Source organism: Nelumbo lutea, chromosome 3 (genome assembly GCF_056320005.1).
Source record: "Nelumbo lutea isolate HS-2025 chromosome 3, American lotus-T2T, whole genome shotgun sequence".
Classification (NCBI taxonomy): domain Eukaryota; kingdom Viridiplantae; phylum Streptophyta; class Magnoliopsida; order Proteales; family Nelumbonaceae; genus Nelumbo; species Nelumbo lutea.
The window spans coordinates 110,969,321-110,987,575 of NC_142686.1; the positions used below are offsets into that span (position 1 = coordinate 110,969,321).

The following is an 18,255-nucleotide window of genomic DNA, read 5'->3' on the forward strand; positions in this document are numbered from 1 at the left end:
CACGACCCCAACTTTCTTGAATGGAAAAGGCAATGATTTGGGACTGTTAATTTTTGTCAACATTTAGATAGTTGATAAAGAAAATTAAATGACATTGAAAGGGCATTTGTATCTTTTTCAAGTGCCACTTAACGGCTGGTTAACATCTAGTTAACGACAAGTATTGGATTGTCACATTTTAAAAGTTTGGGTATTGAGTTGTCGCATTTTAAAGTTCAAGGACCAAAGTAGCATTAAGCCCAAAGTATAGGGTGCTAATCGAGAATTTTCCCAAAATAAGATAACAAAAAACATCTAAAAAATGATGTCTGGGTCAACGGTTCAACTGCTTGGGTCAGCAGCCAGCAGGTCACTGACCAAATCAATGATTTCTCGGCCAAAAAGCAATTTTATGGTGAAATGGAATTGATTGCTTGACTAGTTCTCGGGTATTAGTTTGATTTGATTTTAATGGCCCGTTTGGTTACCGAGAAGAGATGAAATGAGAAAGTAAATTTTTATTTTCTCAATTAGAGTGCGTGTTTATTTGTCGAGACCTATTATCCCATATAATTTGCTTTCTAGTGTTTGGTTGATGTGAAAATTTTGTAGGATGTTTGATTTAAGAAAAAATGATATCCAATTCCACAACACAGCCCTATCCTATTTACAGGATGGCATGGCCTAATATTGTTTGTGTGGCAAGTTGACATAGATATATTAAAAACATGTGTATTTTAACTACATCATACCCGTACTATCAAAAGTAACTCCCAAGATAATTTCAAAGCAAGCAAATACCTATGGCATCATTTAAGCAAATATAAAACAGTAATAACCACCAAGCTAACTATCAAAATAAAACGACTATTGATTGTGAATGGGGTTCTTTCAGCGTCTCCACCTCCATGATAGTATCCTCTACGTAGGTCCTAGAAGTGTTACCAATTGTATGTTGTTTGGGTGGTGGATGCATATTACGTTGGTATCGCTGCAATTGATATACGGCCTTTTCATATGTGATATATGAACAAAAAATTGCTCCGCTAAATTTGTGTACTTGGGCATTGCATTCTACTCATGTGAAATAAATTCCTGATTGGCGCCCTTTGAACACAACATAATATTTTGTCATTTTAGACCTATAACCATGTAAGCACATATTCCATCAAGCCCTATATTATTAACCTATAATTGAACTTGGAAATAAATCAACCACCAAATCCATTATGAAATCAAACATATTTAAGTTTCATTTGTATTGATTTCAAGAGATCCATCCATACTAATTTCAATGAAGAAAACCTATTTGAGTAATCATTCAATCAAATAGTGGAGCAACCTATTTAAGTTCATAAACTCACGTAATAAACTTGTTTAATGTCATCAATTCAACGAAATCAATTATCCACATGGGAACCTCCGAATCCCATATATTGAGTTAAAACCTGTCAATCAAAGAGTTAGAATATACATTTATCTTAAGTTGGAAAACCCTATATAAATTCATCAACCTAATTATGCCAAATCAACATTCCCATGGGAACTTGTGAATCCCATATATTGAGTGAAGACCTATATTTAACAAATAGATTAACACATGCTCAAATTAAATATTCAACCATCATTCATGAACCATTAGTATTTTCATTTAATCATTCACTTGGGTAATGTTCAAGTCTTCCACAAAAAAGGATTGTTTCTATCGACTGGTCAAGACAAAGCCAATCAAGACATGTTTGAGTCATATGTCAAACTAAGTAATGTTCAAGTTTTCCAAAACATAAATATGTAGCCAAGAAACAACCCATAAAGCATAACAAAAAAGTGGGCTGTTAGTGAACCATATTCATTAGTGTCTCCAAAAAAGGGGTGTTACCAAAGTAAATTCAGTTAAGTGGGCCCAACTTCAAATCTAACCATGCCTTCCTCAATTTCTGAGCCAAGGCATAAAATGCTATTGCCCGATTTTCAGACTCATTCAGATAATCGATGGCCCTTATGAGGAAGAAGGGATTGTGATCCTCTAAGCTCAACACATCATCATAAATCTTTTCCTTCTTCAGCAACTCAATTCCCTTCTCAACTGCAGAAGCCAATGACTTAATGCTAGATGCAATCTTATGTACTTCTTCAGCAACTGTAGCTGTATATGACTTTATCCTCCCAAGACCCCTCCACTCAGCTGAGCTACCCTCCTCAGGTGGCCTAGGCTGAAGAGTTGAGTCACCAACATTGTCTCCTTCAACCTCGTCAAATACATGCTCCTACATTGTCGGCATGCTAGTGGTTTCATTCACTGATGCTGCCTCATGCCTATTAAATTCCCTAGCAGTGAATACACCAATGCCAGTTGCTTGATCATTTCCACATACTATAGCCAGTTGGCCATAGTTGTGGATGGGTTTTCTCCTAAATTGCTTTGCTTCTAGGTGTCCCTGTCTAGTTGTAATGGATCAATTGCTACAAGTTCATATCTTACTTGTGTATTGTAATATTTAGGATGAATATCATATTGAAGTTTACATGGATGTATTCATTCCACACACGGGGCTCTACATCGATGGTTTTAGTCATGTCATTCCAGGAAAAACCACTAGAATTGATGATGTTCGTTATCATGGGGAAATTCTTCTTTATTGTCTTCATTCGATTCCTAATGTGGTTCTGTGTGCACTCCACTTCATATTTCAGACTTATGGATTTTGCAGCTACAGTATATGTCGAAGCCTTAAAGCTCATGTCAACCTTGTGTCCAAGGGTGACTTGCTCCACCAGAGTTTCAATCAATGTGTTATCCATCTCACTTGTCCAGCTCATGCTCACCTTATTAGATTTACTATTGGTTTCATTGGACTGAATATCCATATCTAACTCTAACCAAGCAACAATAAGTCAAGTTACACAGTGAGCATAATAAAATTCATACATCTAGCCTGCCACCCCAACTAGTTCATATCAGTATTTCAACCAGTATCAACCAAATTTACACCAAGTTCCGTCATTCCAATCATTCATAATAAAAAAAAACACACACACACACACACATGGTACAACTAAAAACAACAATGTCCAACACAAGATAGTTGTGTTCTTAACATAAACCAGTCAAAAGAAAGATAATAAAAAATGCTAATAGTTAAATAAGGAGTACATGTACATTGTGAAGTTAAACATGGAAATACATGTGAAGATTAGTCAAAGAAATTTAACATTGATGCCTGGACCGAGCCAACTGATAGTCTGCCCACATTTGATTTTCTATCTCCTCTCTAAGACGGTATCCTTCTCTGACGGATTAATTTCTACTAATGTGTTGAGATGGTTGAGATACTTGAGTCTCATTAACCACATCATCTACCACTTCCTCGTCATCTACATCAATCTCTGCACCTTCAACAACATCATGATCGTATTCAGACATGATTCGGTCATACGAATCCACACCCATGACATGATTATGTAATATACAACATGCAGAGACAATCTTGACTTATGTTTTGAATGGGTAATGCTACTAAGAAACCAATAGTGAAAACCGCTTCTTGAGAACCCAAAAAATTCGTTCAACTGCATTTCATAGTGAAGCATGATGGAGGTTGAATAACTCTTTAGGGTTCTCATTTTGATGTGCACCTCATTCCTTCTATCTTGTGCTCTAATATGGTGTTAAGAAGCCAGACTTTAGAGCAAACCTAGCATCTACCAAATAATATTTACCTATTTTAACATACAAGAAAATGGTTAGATACCAAATTCCACATTTACATCTAATAAAACCTATATGGATATGTATTAGCACCTTGTGGGACATGTAGTTTGCATTCCCTTGCCATTGCACTACTTAACATGCAGGAGTATGATGCAGCACCTTCCCATCCAAGTAATATGTAAGTGAAAAGCAAGTTGAAATAACATGTAGAAAGGATATTTTGTGTTGGATAGAACTTAGATATCTAGCTACATTTGCTAGCGGAACCTTCACAGGTATGTGTGTCCCATCAATTTCCCCAACACAATCCTCTCAAGCAAAGCATATTGATTGTACTATGTGATTCACTACCTAAATTAATATAGATAATTGGCATATGTAATATTGACACTTTCCTTACCTGAAAATATGGCCAAAAGTCATGTCGGTTTCTAATCTCTGGTGGTGTGTCAGGACTACTTGGTTGGATCAGGTATCTATCTTCTAAACTCAAAACTGCATCTAACACGGAGTTGAAGTGGCGGCTAACAGTCTCTCCAGATCTACTGAAATGAAATCCCATAGTCCTATTCCTAACATTATGTGCTAAAATGTGTAGGAATCTAGCAACTTGTTATTCTACACTAGTTCTCAATGTATCATGGAGTCGTCCAATCTCCCGTAGAATTTTACACAACCTGTAGAATGATTCCTTCCCCATTCTTAGCTGGTTAACATGTCATCCCTTATACAGCCGATCCAATAGATCTTGTCTTTGTAAGTCTCGATTGACAGAAGGTTCCCTATCAACATAGTCCAACCATTCTTGTACAAGGGTCAATGCAACTGCAACTCCACTAGTTGCAGCTCCAGCAATCACAATCAACATCTCATTGTCCATCTGTGTTTATATAGAATAAATTATCTAGCCTTGCTTTGTATTTATGTTTTAAACGAGAGAGTAGTTTAATCAAACAACGGGGGAAATTAACAATAATCAACTGTCACACAATGTATTTGAGATAATAGCAGTAAAAATATATAATTTGAAGATTCACTGGGTTCCATGGCCCATCTGGCCTACTCTTTCTCTCTCTCTCTCTCTCTCTCTCTCTCTCTCCCCCCCCCTCCCTCTCTAGCACACCACTTTATGTGGTACTCAAATATTTAGGTGCTACTTGATGGCTGAAATGGTTTAAAAGAAAAACATTTTTCTGGTCATGGATTGACAAGGACCAAGCCGCTCAGAGCTTCAGGTGGGTGGATTTGGTTCGGCTTGAACCAGAACCTAGTTTGACTATTGTGAAAGGATGAAAGCCTATGGTCTTACATTGGTTTTCCATAAATCTAGGTTGGCAATTTCTGTAAACATTCTTTACTTCTTATAAATTAACTTGCTTTCTTTTATATTTAGTTTGTTTGTATATTTGTTTTTTATAGTGAATGTGCTCTATAAGCAATAGTTCCATTTAAATTATCACACTATGGAAAGGAATGATAAATCTACTTTGGTTGACCAATTTCAACATTAAACAGAACAACATCAATGTGTGCAGATGAGACAAAAAGTGCAAATTTCATTTTACTTGTTCTTGCACGTTCAACAGGTTCAGCATACTTGCACAGTTTGTAGACTCGTTTTTCTACCTTGCCTGTTGCATGCAATGTAGAAAACAATTTGTGGAATATATGTGAAACACGGAGCATGAAACAAAGAGAATTACAAAAATAGATAGAACAGAGAAAAAATAAATAGAAACAAACCCTTTGCAACTTGGGTAGGAGAAGGAAATTTGTAAATTTAGACTGAAAGAAGGCCTGATCGGAGCTGGTCCAACAAACAAATATATAAGAGTTTATAAGAAAAAAGGGTTGAAATTCAAGGGTTCAAATGAGGCAGTGGAGAAGAAGGGTATTGAGTCTAAAATTTCAATAGGGGCGGTGAAGCACTAAACATGGAAAAGCATGCGACTTCACAGATCCAAAATACATAGACATCCATCGATCAACAATATATAGAAAAATGGAAGAGAGAATGTGTTATCTTAAGCCAAAATACAATATTTTGTTATTTCATATAACCTAAAGGAAATATATATAAGACGACCTGAAGCAAAAAAAATAGTAGATCTGAGATCAATAGAACAAAAAAATGACCTGAAGAAAAAAAAAATAAAAAATATCAAAAAACAATAGTAGATCTGAGATCAATAGAACAAAAAAATGGTTTCAACATCAGATTTGGGTTTGTGTTAATGTCCGGTGAACAAACAAATGCCAGATCTGAGTTCATATTCATGTTGATGTGCAGATATGGAACAAACGATGAACTGGCGATGAGCAAGGAACTGGCAAACTCAAATGCCAAAAGCCAGATCTAGACGACCAAGTATAGACGGAAATGGTGATGAGATAGGAAGGAAGGAGACGAAGTCTGGTAGGTCCTTATGACAAAAATGCTAGATACGGTGTCAGAGATGTTATCGTTGGCCAGCAAGAAGGAAGGAGACGAAGTCTGGTAGGTCCCCGTCGACAATATTTTCTCGCATTTTGCCTTTCTCAATAGGGTGAGACTCCACCTATTGATTTTTGAAAACTCACGACCCAGTTTTTTCTCTTCCTTTGAAACAAACGCAAGAAAAAGATAATATTCTTCAAAGATGCTTCCCTTCCCATGCGTTTCTTAGCAACCAAACGTACCATAAAAAACCATGTTTTGCACCTTTTTTTAACTCATTAACTTAATTGAAGTATTAGGGTATGTTGGTTTCCTGCTTTAACTCTTATGATAAAAGCAAGAACTTTCCTTGTAGCATTTGCTTTTTAAATAACTAAATGGACACATCGTTTCCAGCAGAGGAGTCTCTACCCACAAGACACAATAGCTGCACACTACATGTTTGTATGTTGTCATTGATGTGGCCATTGGTGAGATGTGTGTTGTTGTTTATTATAGGTACTATATGTGAGCAAGAAACATGGACTACTTCTAATTAAGGTTGTAATTAGATCGGATTCAAATTGGACTTAATTGCATTCACATCCAAATTGATTAACATGTATTTGGATCCGATGCCCGGTTCATAACAATTTCTTATTTAATTTATGCATGCCTTTATATCATGCTTAAATGGCAAAAAAATGGCAAATTGTTGAAACCTCCCTTGAAATTTGATAATTACAATCACCTCTTCTAAATTTTTTGATGTTGTTACAGTATACCCTTTTTGCTAGAATCCTATATAAAAAGAGGCATGAAAATGTTTAAAATACCCATGTGGTTGCTTTTGACCTTTTCTCTTCATATGATTCACTGGCCCAAACCCTTTCAATATATTTTTCTGGATTTGATGTATTTTTTAAAGTTACCCTTCATATCAATTATTCAAAGGTAAAGCTACAACTTTAAATTCTCTATTTTCTATTATTTATAAAATTTGTATTATTTTTTCCGTAGAAACCAGCCTCAATATTAACTAGATGGGTATTTTGGATTTTTTTTGTGCCTCAATTGTGTCATATGGTTCAGGGGAGGTGATTGCAATACCAAACATCAAGGGAGGTTTCAGCAATTTATCCAAAATAAAAGAAAAATCAATTCCTTTTAACTTATGCATGTATAATAATTATATATAAATATAATCTATTATTGCATAAAATAAAATAAAATAATAAATTTTAATTGGTTTCAGATCAAATAGGATTAGATCCACATCCAAATTAATTATTAATCAAATATAAGTTATAACATCCAATTTTGGTATAATTGGATGGGATGTCAAATGGAGTATTTAAACTTTCAGAGTCCACTGTCAACAATAGTTTCTAATGTCCAAAGGTGAGGAGGGGTACAAAATGTATATGACACCCATTTGAGTACATTAAATCATCAGGACCAAGTGTTGTGGGGCAAATGGTCGAGTTAGAGACAACGTGGAACCTCTTGAGTCCCTTGATAAAACACCCACAAGCACACATTATGATGGTATTTGGTACCAATATCGTTTAATAGTTAATTGGCATCAATTTAGCACCAAATAGGTATTTCCCCCATTGGAGCCTAAAATTTTGCTTGGTTAAGTTACAGAACTAAACAGCCCTATATTATTTGAGACCAGGTTGTGGGTCTATTGTTTGAATTGATTGACATCCTTCATAGTGGATGTGTGGCCCAATGGTAGATTACCACCTACGATAATCTGATGTCACCATGCACAGGGCTATGGGTTACTTGATATGAAGAATTTCAATCACATCAGATTCGACTTAGGATTCAAGCCCACTAAAAATAATAATAAACTCCCAACCAATTTGGCCCAAGTTGCACCCCTAATGTAGTAGAGTATTTGCACTATTGAAGTTCATGAAATAGACCCAATGGGGCTACATCAATAGCAAATCATTAGGCATAAATAAATAAACAATATTGGTAATTTGGTATTAGGGAGGTTTGAGTGGTCAAATCTCTTGTCGGCAACATACATTTCTCCTATGAATAAAACTAATTCAAAACAATTTAATTTTTACTTTTTATCTTATAACTATTAGAAAGGAATGGCATGCAAGCCGGTTTTATTAATAGATCATATAAATATAAACTTCTAAGGTTGTGTTTAGTACCATTGCCATTTATACTTGCAATGTTTTGTACGGGTCATTACAAATTTTTGAGAAATTGACTTGTCACATCACATCAAATAACCACTTCACTAAAAAATATAGGCCTTGGAGTAGGTTTTGGTGTTTACATAAGTGGCGATGATACCCAATTCCATATTGATAATTCAAATAATTTGTGGTCAAAAAAATATATTCTTATAACATTTATATAACATTTTAATTGTTGTATTAACCAACCTAAAACGTTGCAAGTAGAAATGGCAATGGTACCAAACATAACCTAAGTATATAAATGAGCAAATATTTAAATTGGTTCATACTTCATATATATGATCCATATTTAATCCAGTTGTAAAGATATCTCTTTTTACAACACCCTTTGCACTCAATTTCAAATTCAGGCAAACCGATACCATTTGCAATATGGTATTTGTCATGTAATCCAAGAGATGATATATCCAACTTTATCATATGATCTTTTACCTCCACCCAAAAAAAAATTGTCTTGTGATTTATCTCTTCGTGGATACCTTTGTGCTTTTTGATAAATAAAACCAAACATTGCATAAAGGGAAAATCTATGATGCCGTAAAGACATGGTACCAAAATAGTTTTAATCAATCAAAACCTATTCTTGAATTTTGATAGCTTCAGAGAAGTCTTCCTAAGGCTGAAGTTGGTTTAGGTATAAGGAAGTATTAGAGGTTTAATTCTGCTCTTCTTTGCAAGTGGATTTTGATGTTCTTGGCTGAGAGTAATGCTTGGTGGAGATTCCTCATAGTTGGTAAATATGGGGTGGAGTGGGGCAACTAGAGATTTAAGGATCATCTTCCAAGTTGGGGCAACTCCCTTTGAAAAGGTATCATGAAGAATTTATCTGTTTTCTTGGAAGGGAATTTAGTCAAGATTGGTAAAGGGGATAGAACTAAATTTTGGAAGGACTCTTGGTGCGCGGAGGGGTCTCTAGCTGAGTTTTTTCCCCTTCTTTTTCAATGTGTTGCTAACCAAGAAGCATGTGGCTGAGTTTTTTTGTTTAGCTGGAGACTCTATTACTTGGACCCCCCCTCTTTAGGAGGAATCTTTTTGATTTGGAGTTATAAGAGATTGTGGAGATGATGACTCTTCTTCAGAAGCAGAAGATAGACCTGTTCTTAAAAGACAAATGGTGTTGGAAGTGGAATTAGGATGGGGAATTTTCTATCAAATCCCTGGCCTCTAAGCTTTGTAGATTGGGTATCACTGATTTTCCAGCTATACAGATATGGAACTCTACAAGTCCATCAGAATCCAATTTTCTGATTTGGACGATGGCCCTTGACAACTGTCATTCCAAATCTAATATTGTGAGGCGGGGCATTCAAATTTTGGATTTATCTTGTAGTTTTTGTGATGTATTCACTATTCGTTCTCCTCTCAGGTTTGGGAGCACTTTCTCCAATACATGAATATCAGTTGCGTAACACCTAGATCGGTTAAGGAGTTCCTTTCTATTGAAACGTTAAAGGCTTAAGCAAGAAAGAGAACTGGTGTGGAGGACTATTCTTGTTGTTGTCTTGTGGTCCATTTGGGCTAGAGGAATAGTAGGATTTTCTGTAATAGAGCTAAGAGCCCTGAAGATATAATTCATAAAACAATGGGCAAGTTGATGTCTTGGGTGTCGTTACTGAGGAGTTCAGAAGTCTGAATTTGTTTGTTTTATTTCATTCTAACTGATGGTGGAGATTGTAATTGTTGTAGTTTTTAGGTTGCCTTTCTGAGTCTAAATCCAACTTGTATATGTTTTGGTTTTGAATAAAATTATATTACCATTTCCCCCCCCCCCCAAAAAAAAATTGATAGATTCCATCTGATTGATTAAAACAGTTCTAATACCTTTGTGTTTGTTGATAAAATAAAGGGAAATTTTCTTATTAGTACCCTTTACTTTGGGCCTAGTGCCACTTTGGTCCCCAAACTTTAAAATGTGACAATTCAATACATGTACTTTCAAAGCATGACAATTTAGTACCTGCCATTCACTTACTGTTAACCAGGTGTTAAGCGACATTTGAAAAAGACAAAAATGCCCTTTGAGTGTCATCTAATTTTCTTTATCAACCATCCAAACATTGACAAAAAATTAACAATCCAAAATCTACCTCTTCTCTTCAAGAAAGTTGGGGTCACCAAAATGCCCACTCAAATGTGACCTCAACTTTCTTGAATGGAATAGGCAAAGATTTGGGATTGTTATTTTTTTGTCAATGTTTAGATGGTTGATAAACAAAATTAAATGACACTTTAAGGGCATCTATGTCTTTTTCAAATGCCACTTAACGACTGGTTAACAACTAGTTAATGGTAGGTACTGGATTGTCACATTTTGAAAGTTCAGGTACTAAATTGTCGCATTTTTAAATTCAGAGACCAAAGTGGCACTAGGCCCAAAGTACAGGGTACTAATTATAAACTTCCCCTAAAATAAAATTAATCAAGCATTACGTAAAGGGAAAATCTATGATGCGAGAAAGACATGGTACCGGAAGAGTTCTGCCCATCAAAACCTATCTTTCTAGTATCATATAGTCTAATCCTTTTTATCAATAGAGAAATTATTTTATTAAAAATTTGGAAAAGATAAGTACAACTTTTTAGCCCACTTTGCTATTCCAAATTACAAGGATGCCCAAATAAGTTCTTGCCTCATAACCCCTTGCTTAGCTAAGGTGTTAGCTAAACCATTTGCACTCCTAACCCATTTAAATTGAGCCACTATTTCCTCTACAATTATTTCCACCTTCCTTGGAATATACTTTGGGGAACAAGGAATATTTCCATTGGATTTATCCCATTACATAGTCAAACTTATGCAAAAAATTATTGGTTATGCAAACCGATGTTTTAAGTTCACTATAAGCTAAGAACAGTTCATTGTATACAAAGTAAATCATGAGGTTTTCTTTGTCCTTATTTTTGTTGCTATGAAACTTTGAGTTAGTTTTAATTAAGGAGAATTAAATCAAAATTAAAATGTTTTTTGGAACAACGTTTTATAAAAATCATGGATATTGCAAATTTTTGTTGATATGCAAATTTTGAATTTTGACTATTATGTTTTTGAAGGATTTTTGATGGGGTGTTCAACAATGTGAATGTTTTTGTTTTCACTTGTTTTTTAAATCCGATTCACCAAGGAGGAAAAAATAGATTCTCTAACCTTGTTTTTTATTTTGAGAAGTGAAAACAATATGGTTTTGTTTTCAAACCAGTGACAAGCAAAGCAATTCACATTAGAGAACCTTAAATTTCTTAAATCTTTAGTTTATTTTAAAATTAATTTGTCCACAATGGGCACCTCGTATTGCTTTTCAATCCTTTTAGATTTTTTTATTTAAAAAACATAAAATTAAATACTCACCCACAACCAAGTCACTAAAGAAAAATGTAACATGGACATCTCTATAACACCAAACCGTGTATGTGCATGTATATGTGTTTGTGTTAAAGACTTAGGTTGCATTTGGCATTCTTTATTTTAAGGACGTGTCTCATTTTAGTAGTTAAAATGCCCCTATGAACAATGAGTCTTCAATTGCAAAAAGGAGATAAGTCATTGAAATGAGGAATACCAGATGCAGACTAAGTATTTGCTAATTATGTCAATAAGGAAACTTGTTAGAAAACCCCACCTATATTTACCAATTCAAAATATACAATGTATTGTCCCATAAGTTAACAAAATCTACCATTAGTTTCACTTTAATAAATATGTAGAGGACTAGATGCCCAAACTATCCCCTCACAATAATAAATAAGAACATCCTCATCAAGTCACAAACTTATGTTTAAGAAACCATTTAGGACTACAACTCTAGGTGGATTTGATGGAATTGAATGTAGGTAATAGCCTAATAAGACCAACTTCTAAGGTTGTGTTTGGTCTGACATGAAATAAGAGAGAAACAAAAAGTTGAAGAAAAAATTTTATATATCATTTGATTCACATGTATAGGGATCTAAATTGGAATTAGAATGGTTTGTCATTTGGTTTGATGGGATTGGTATCTAACTCCCCTTCCTCACGTATTCATATTCCCTCATTTGAAGGAATGGTCATTCCACCCCTTGCAAATGAGATACCCATTTAAGCTTACTAAAAAAAAGCCTCCTTCCCTCCATCTATATATATTGGCACCCCCTTCCCAATGGTTCAACCTTGAGGTAACTCACCATTGTAAGCAATCTCATTTCAGTTTTGGTTTCAATTCCTGTCTAATGCAAATAGGTTAAGGGAATAGACCATTGTGATTTAGATTCCATGGGATTTCAATTTTGATTATGATTTTAATTCCAATTCTGGTTGTAAACCAAGCAAACCTTTAATGTGTTTCACAAGAATCCTAAAATACTTACCCTTAGCTTCTTGTTTCCCTCTTATTCCCTATCAAACCAAACATACTTCTAAGTGTAGCAGCATCATTAAAGTCATAGCACAACCTATGCATGAATGTTAGTGGTAAACTGATCAAAGTTAAATGGTAACCCATATTGACTCTATCCTATTGGATTAGATTGTATTAGCCTTAATCGGATTTGAGTTGAGGTGACCTGGTACTAAATGCAATTTATTGTCATTGCATCATTGAAATATCTGTGTATAGGCTTGGTTCAATATTAGATGACCTAATAGCTGAGATGGTCACTCGACATCCCTTCACCTGGTACTAAATGCAATTTATTGTCATTGCATCATTGAAATATTTGTCTATAGGCTTGGTTCAATATAGGTGACCTAGTAGTTGAGATGGTCAGTTGACATCCCTCTAAATATGAAATCACAATCAAACCCTTATAATTATAGGCTTTTTGTGGTAAGGTAAGCAGACCTCACAATTGTAGTATTCTTTACCCTTATAAAACAAAGCCTGACCTCACATGGTCAGTTGACATCCCTACCCCTTAATCCCCTTTAACATGTGGCACATAATAAAAAAAATGAAAAAAAATGTATCATATATGGATTAGTCAAATTAAATTTGATAGGTTGGGTTTAAGTTGGAGTTGCTTTGCATTGGATCTTATTTGAGCTAGTTCCATGCTAAACCCAATCTATTGACACCCCTAAGCATAATCCATGATCATTCATAATCTCAATGCTAAAGCTTAATAAATTATTGATGGAGGACAAAACTTAATTTGGTGGACATGCAAGTTTCAAATAGTTGAACAAGGTATTGATGTATTGGATGTAAGACTGAAATCTATAGACATGCTTGTTGGGAGAACCTTATCTATGGTAAAGAATACTACAAATGAATGCAAAGGAAGATTCTAAAGTTGATTCAAATATTAGGGAGGAAATTTGGGTATTTAAAGCGGAACTAAAAATCCACCACGAGGACCTCTAGGAGATGGGAAAATGGAACACAAGACCAAGAAGCTAAAGTCTTGTTTGGCAATGTTCTCACTTATTCTTGTTCTTTTAGAAATTCCTATGCTAGAGCAAGAATTTTATTTCTTGTTCATTGGGAGCAACAAAGGCGTTTGGAAAATTGTTTTTCAATAAAGAATCTTTGTTCTACAAAAACGGAAATGGAGTTTGGATAACAAAACTATTCCTTAACATCAGTTTTGCAAATCCATCAACATTAAGCATAAAATTAACTATACAAAACATGTGTCATGTCATATCCTCTAAATCTACACTCTAATCACTTTCCGAGACAAGATCTATGTAGTAGCAAGAGATGTTTCACCAAGTTGACATATAGTAGTTGTTCATGAAGATAACAATAAAGGAGGAGATGCATTTAGGAAGAAAAAACAGAGCATACAAAGTTAAAAATGTCAACAACGTAGAAAACCTTACCTGCGTATAAAAATTTGACTAGAAAATGGACTTCGGAGATGATAACTAGTCGTTTGCCGTCGGTCCTTGACACATAGCGGGTTTGTAGTGGGAGCATCAGGAATAAATGAAGAATATTGCTCATATTAGGGCTTAGAAGGGTGGAGAGTTTATGTTGTTAATGCAAAATAACAACATTGCCCTTCTTTCGCATGGGAAGGGCAAATATGTGTTCATAAATAAACTGGGACAATGTGAGAACCACACATTCCTTGAGAACGTGTTCTTCGGAAGTGTCGATTTGTCACTCCCAAAGAACACATTTTTTTTGGCACTGTTCTCACTCGAGAATGACTTGTTTCACACTTTTTTTTTGTCAAACATGTTTCTGTTCCACGGGAGCACTAGGAATGAGAGAAACATTATCGCGGAATGTTGCCAAACATGCCCTTAAGTCACTATTTAGTTTTGAATTTGGTTATGAAGGAATTGCTCCAACCTTCTAAATGGGTTAAAAGAAATATTCTTAGACCTCAAAATATCGGTGTTGCCAAGATAACCTTGGTTGCATGAATGTTTTCATTGTTTGTTGAATGAATTCCTATTAGGCTTAGTTTGGAAAGAGTGCAAATACAAATATGTACAATGCAAATACATACAAAATAATACAAATTGCAAGGTTTTGTACTCCTTCCAAACTGAGCCTTAGTTACTAATTAAGGGCCCGTTTGGCAAGTCTTTTTGAGAAGCATAGCTTTGCCAATCAATAGATGCATTGAGTTTTTGACATAAGATCTAGGCAACTCGAAGATCATTTGGCAGATGTGCATCTTTTCGTGCGTTGTTTTGGGTTTTTCCGCGTGAGATTAAAACGCGAAAAATGCATGAAGCTTCATTTGGAGCTTCCCGAAATCAGCCCAAAATGGGCTTCCCACATATTTTCGGCACCCCATCTTTTGGCGGCGAGATCTTCCGCATGCCAAATGAGAATAGACCGATTTTGGGTCTTCCCAGCTTGTAAGCAGTTGAATAATAGTTCAGAAAGACACACCAAACGGGGCCTAAAAAAAGACAAATCTCTTAAAGTACCCTTGAATTTTAGGAAATTGGTTATTACTCTACCCCTACTATTTAAAAATTGTCTTAAAGTACCCCAAGTTTTATAATAAGTGATGATCATTAGTAATCGTAAATGGAAATATGAAAAAGACTGTTTTACTCATCATCTTTTTTATAAATTATAAAAAAGAAACATTTGCCACTACTTTTTAATATGTCTATTTGTTTTTTATTACCCTTAAACTGCATGGAGAACAGTCTTCTTGAGTGCACCATACTTCATTAAGCACCATCTTTGGAAAAATGGAAAAAAAAAAAAACTAGAGATGAGAGTAGGAGTTTTAAAAGACAAGCCCCAAAACATCATATCATCACATGATTATAGAGGTCATATTAAGAGAATAAATGTAATATAAAATGGTTTTCATAATCACATAGATTTGAGTCAACTTTTTCCTAAAATTTGTGTTGTTATACCTGATCATCAAGATAAAAGCATGACTTAAAGAAAAGAACAGAAGCACATATTGATTATTTATGATATGTTTTGCTCAAGTAGAGTTTTTAGAGAGCCTAAATGTGTCAATTCAGCTCATTGCAAAAATACTAATAGCCTCTTGAAAATTTTCCCTCTCGTCAAGCAACTCAATCTCAGTCCTAGACCTCTTTTGGTTTTTTAGACCTTGATTTGAGGTAACAAACAAGAGCACATGTGGCAGTTATGCCTTCAACATTAATTGCATAATTTTGGGTCTTGTAGGTGATACACCCAATGTTAAGGAAGTTGGGCCACTTGGTTTGGCATTAATGGATATGCCCCCAAAGCTTGTAGTTGGTTCTTCTAGTTTTGGGCCCTTGTTTGCAAGCTTCTCCTTTTTGTTTATTCTTGGTGAAACATTTTCCTCCTTGTTAAGGATTTTAGAATTGTTTGAGAGCCTTTAAGAATATCTTGCAGCATTTTTTGTCACCACCGTTTCAAGTTATGAACAAGGTTACAAGGGGTGTAGCGTCCATATGAGGGTTGTCATTAATAGACTTGATTTAATTCATTGGATTGAAGTTGCAACAATAACATGTTGTAGGTATTAGCTATAGTAGCAAGGTTTTGTAATGAGCAAAGTGGGTGAACAACAAAAAGAATCTGTTATACAACAACAAACATTGTAGGGGCTTTGTTCTCCTCCATTATGTGAGCCTTCTTGGTGAGGGAAAAAGGAATGATCTTCCATTTCAATCTTAGTAATTTGCCTTTGACCTTCAACCAAGTAAAGGTTGAAGATTGTGTTATTATCCACAAGGTGGATGCTAAGTTTTATTTTGAAATTTTGAATAATGAGGGCAAAATTAACCAAAGAAGGTGATATTGAGTTTTAAAAAAATTCTATATGTCACGTGGTGTCACATGCAATGGATTGTGATGGAAAACTAACAGACAACAACGACAATGGAGGACTTAGCAACTTGTTAGAAAAAACTTTGGGGTACTTTAAGGCAATTTCTAAATAGTAAGGGTGAGGAAGTCAATTTCCTAAAGCTTAAGGGTACTTTAAGAAATTTGCCCATAATAAAAAAAACATTTAAACAAAAAATCCTGTATCATGGATGAACTCTCTTCTCTCTCTAGCTGCTCCCTCCAATCTCCTTGATAAAAAAATTATTGATTTGTCATATTTGCAATGAATGATTGTCATTTTAAATGGGTTGAGTTCAACTCAATATGTCAAACAAAATAGGATGTTCAACTGAAACCATCCCATCTCATAAACATTGCCTTTATCCTCAAATAGAGTTAATTTCAATTTTGGCAAAAGTTAAACTTAAGACTAGTAAACATGTTTACAAGTTGGGTTCGGATATGATCCATTCAAAATTTGGCAAAAGCTAAGTCCAATACCAACCCATGAGCAAGTGTAATGAATAGATGTTCCACCCCATCCTACAATGTTTTTTGTCTCATGTTCTTGTTAGTAGTGCATCCCTTGATGGGTAAGTCCATCAGTGGATAAATGCTCCTACCTACCAATAAACATGTTTACAAGTTGTATGATTTGTTGGAATGTTGTTTTTGTTTAATGAGATACATTGTTACATATTCACTACCCATGATAAATGGCTTGATACAGATTGGCCTAAAATTGAAAACAACCTAAGACCTTATTAAAACAGATCCAACCTCATCGAGTAAGATTGGGAGAAGACTGTTTACCATTTAACACGACCCACTTATAGATACCCTAAACTTTAATAAACAACTTATATATGCCTTGTTAACCATCCCCAAATAACATATGTAGGACCATTGTTAGTGCATCATTTGGACTAAAAACCAAAACTTTTATAATACCAATATTGCCCTATGACAAAAAACAAACCCATAAATTTTGATTCCAAAACTTGCCTTTTTAACCCTACTCGATGAACTCAAGGAAAATAAAAAACACAAACACTCATAGACTCGATACTCCTCCTAGCCAACCAAAGACAGAACATAAACAACACAGGTGCACGCCTGTGCTTGAGTTAGAGTATACATGGATTCTACTGTCTCTCTCTTGTCACTTGATCTTTCATTATTCCTCTTCTGTTGCCGCCCTCCCCATCCTCTTTTCGTTCTCAACTACAAATCACCACCTATCAACACCTCAATAAACAACCCACCGCCTATCACAACTTGGTTCGATGATTGCTACATTCACTACTATAACTACTATAAGTTTTCTCATTGGATTGGTGTTCCAATATTGTCCCAATTGAACTACATTTATGTCATGGTTAGGACTCAATTTCATCTGGTCCTCTAGACTCTCCTTTTGTAGCTTAGAGTTGGAATCAACCTTCCCTTGTATCTAGGGTTTATTAATGAAAAGATTCTTTATGGAGGCAACCATGGTTTTTGAACTGTCATTGACCTAAATGGCCAGACCATTTGGCCCAGGAATCGTCTAGGCAACTGGTTTTGTTTTACCCCAAATTTGGTCTATGGCCAAAAACCGTTGAATCGGCCAATGACTCGTTGACTGGCGCGGTCAAGATGTTAGCCCGGAAATCGATGGTTATAATGGTTCTAGTTCTGGATCAT

General features: G+C 35.1%; 1 protein-coding gene across 1 annotated transcript; it reads right to left on the reverse strand.

The window, feature by feature from the left end:
• Positions 1-1,868: 1,868 nt before the first annotated feature.
• On the reverse strand, positions 1,869-3,430 carry LOC148867615 (uncharacterized). Its single transcript, XM_088976495.1, has 4 exons — positions 3,314-3,430; positions 2,506-2,853; positions 2,355-2,417; positions 1,869-2,246 (listed from the first exon to the last, which is right to left on the reverse strand). The coding sequence occupies exons 1-4, from the start codon at positions 3,428-3,430 to the stop codon at positions 1,869-1,871; spliced, it is 906 nt and encodes a 301-aa protein (XP_088832621.1).
• Between the last annotated feature and the right edge of the window lie 14,825 nt (positions 3,431-18,255).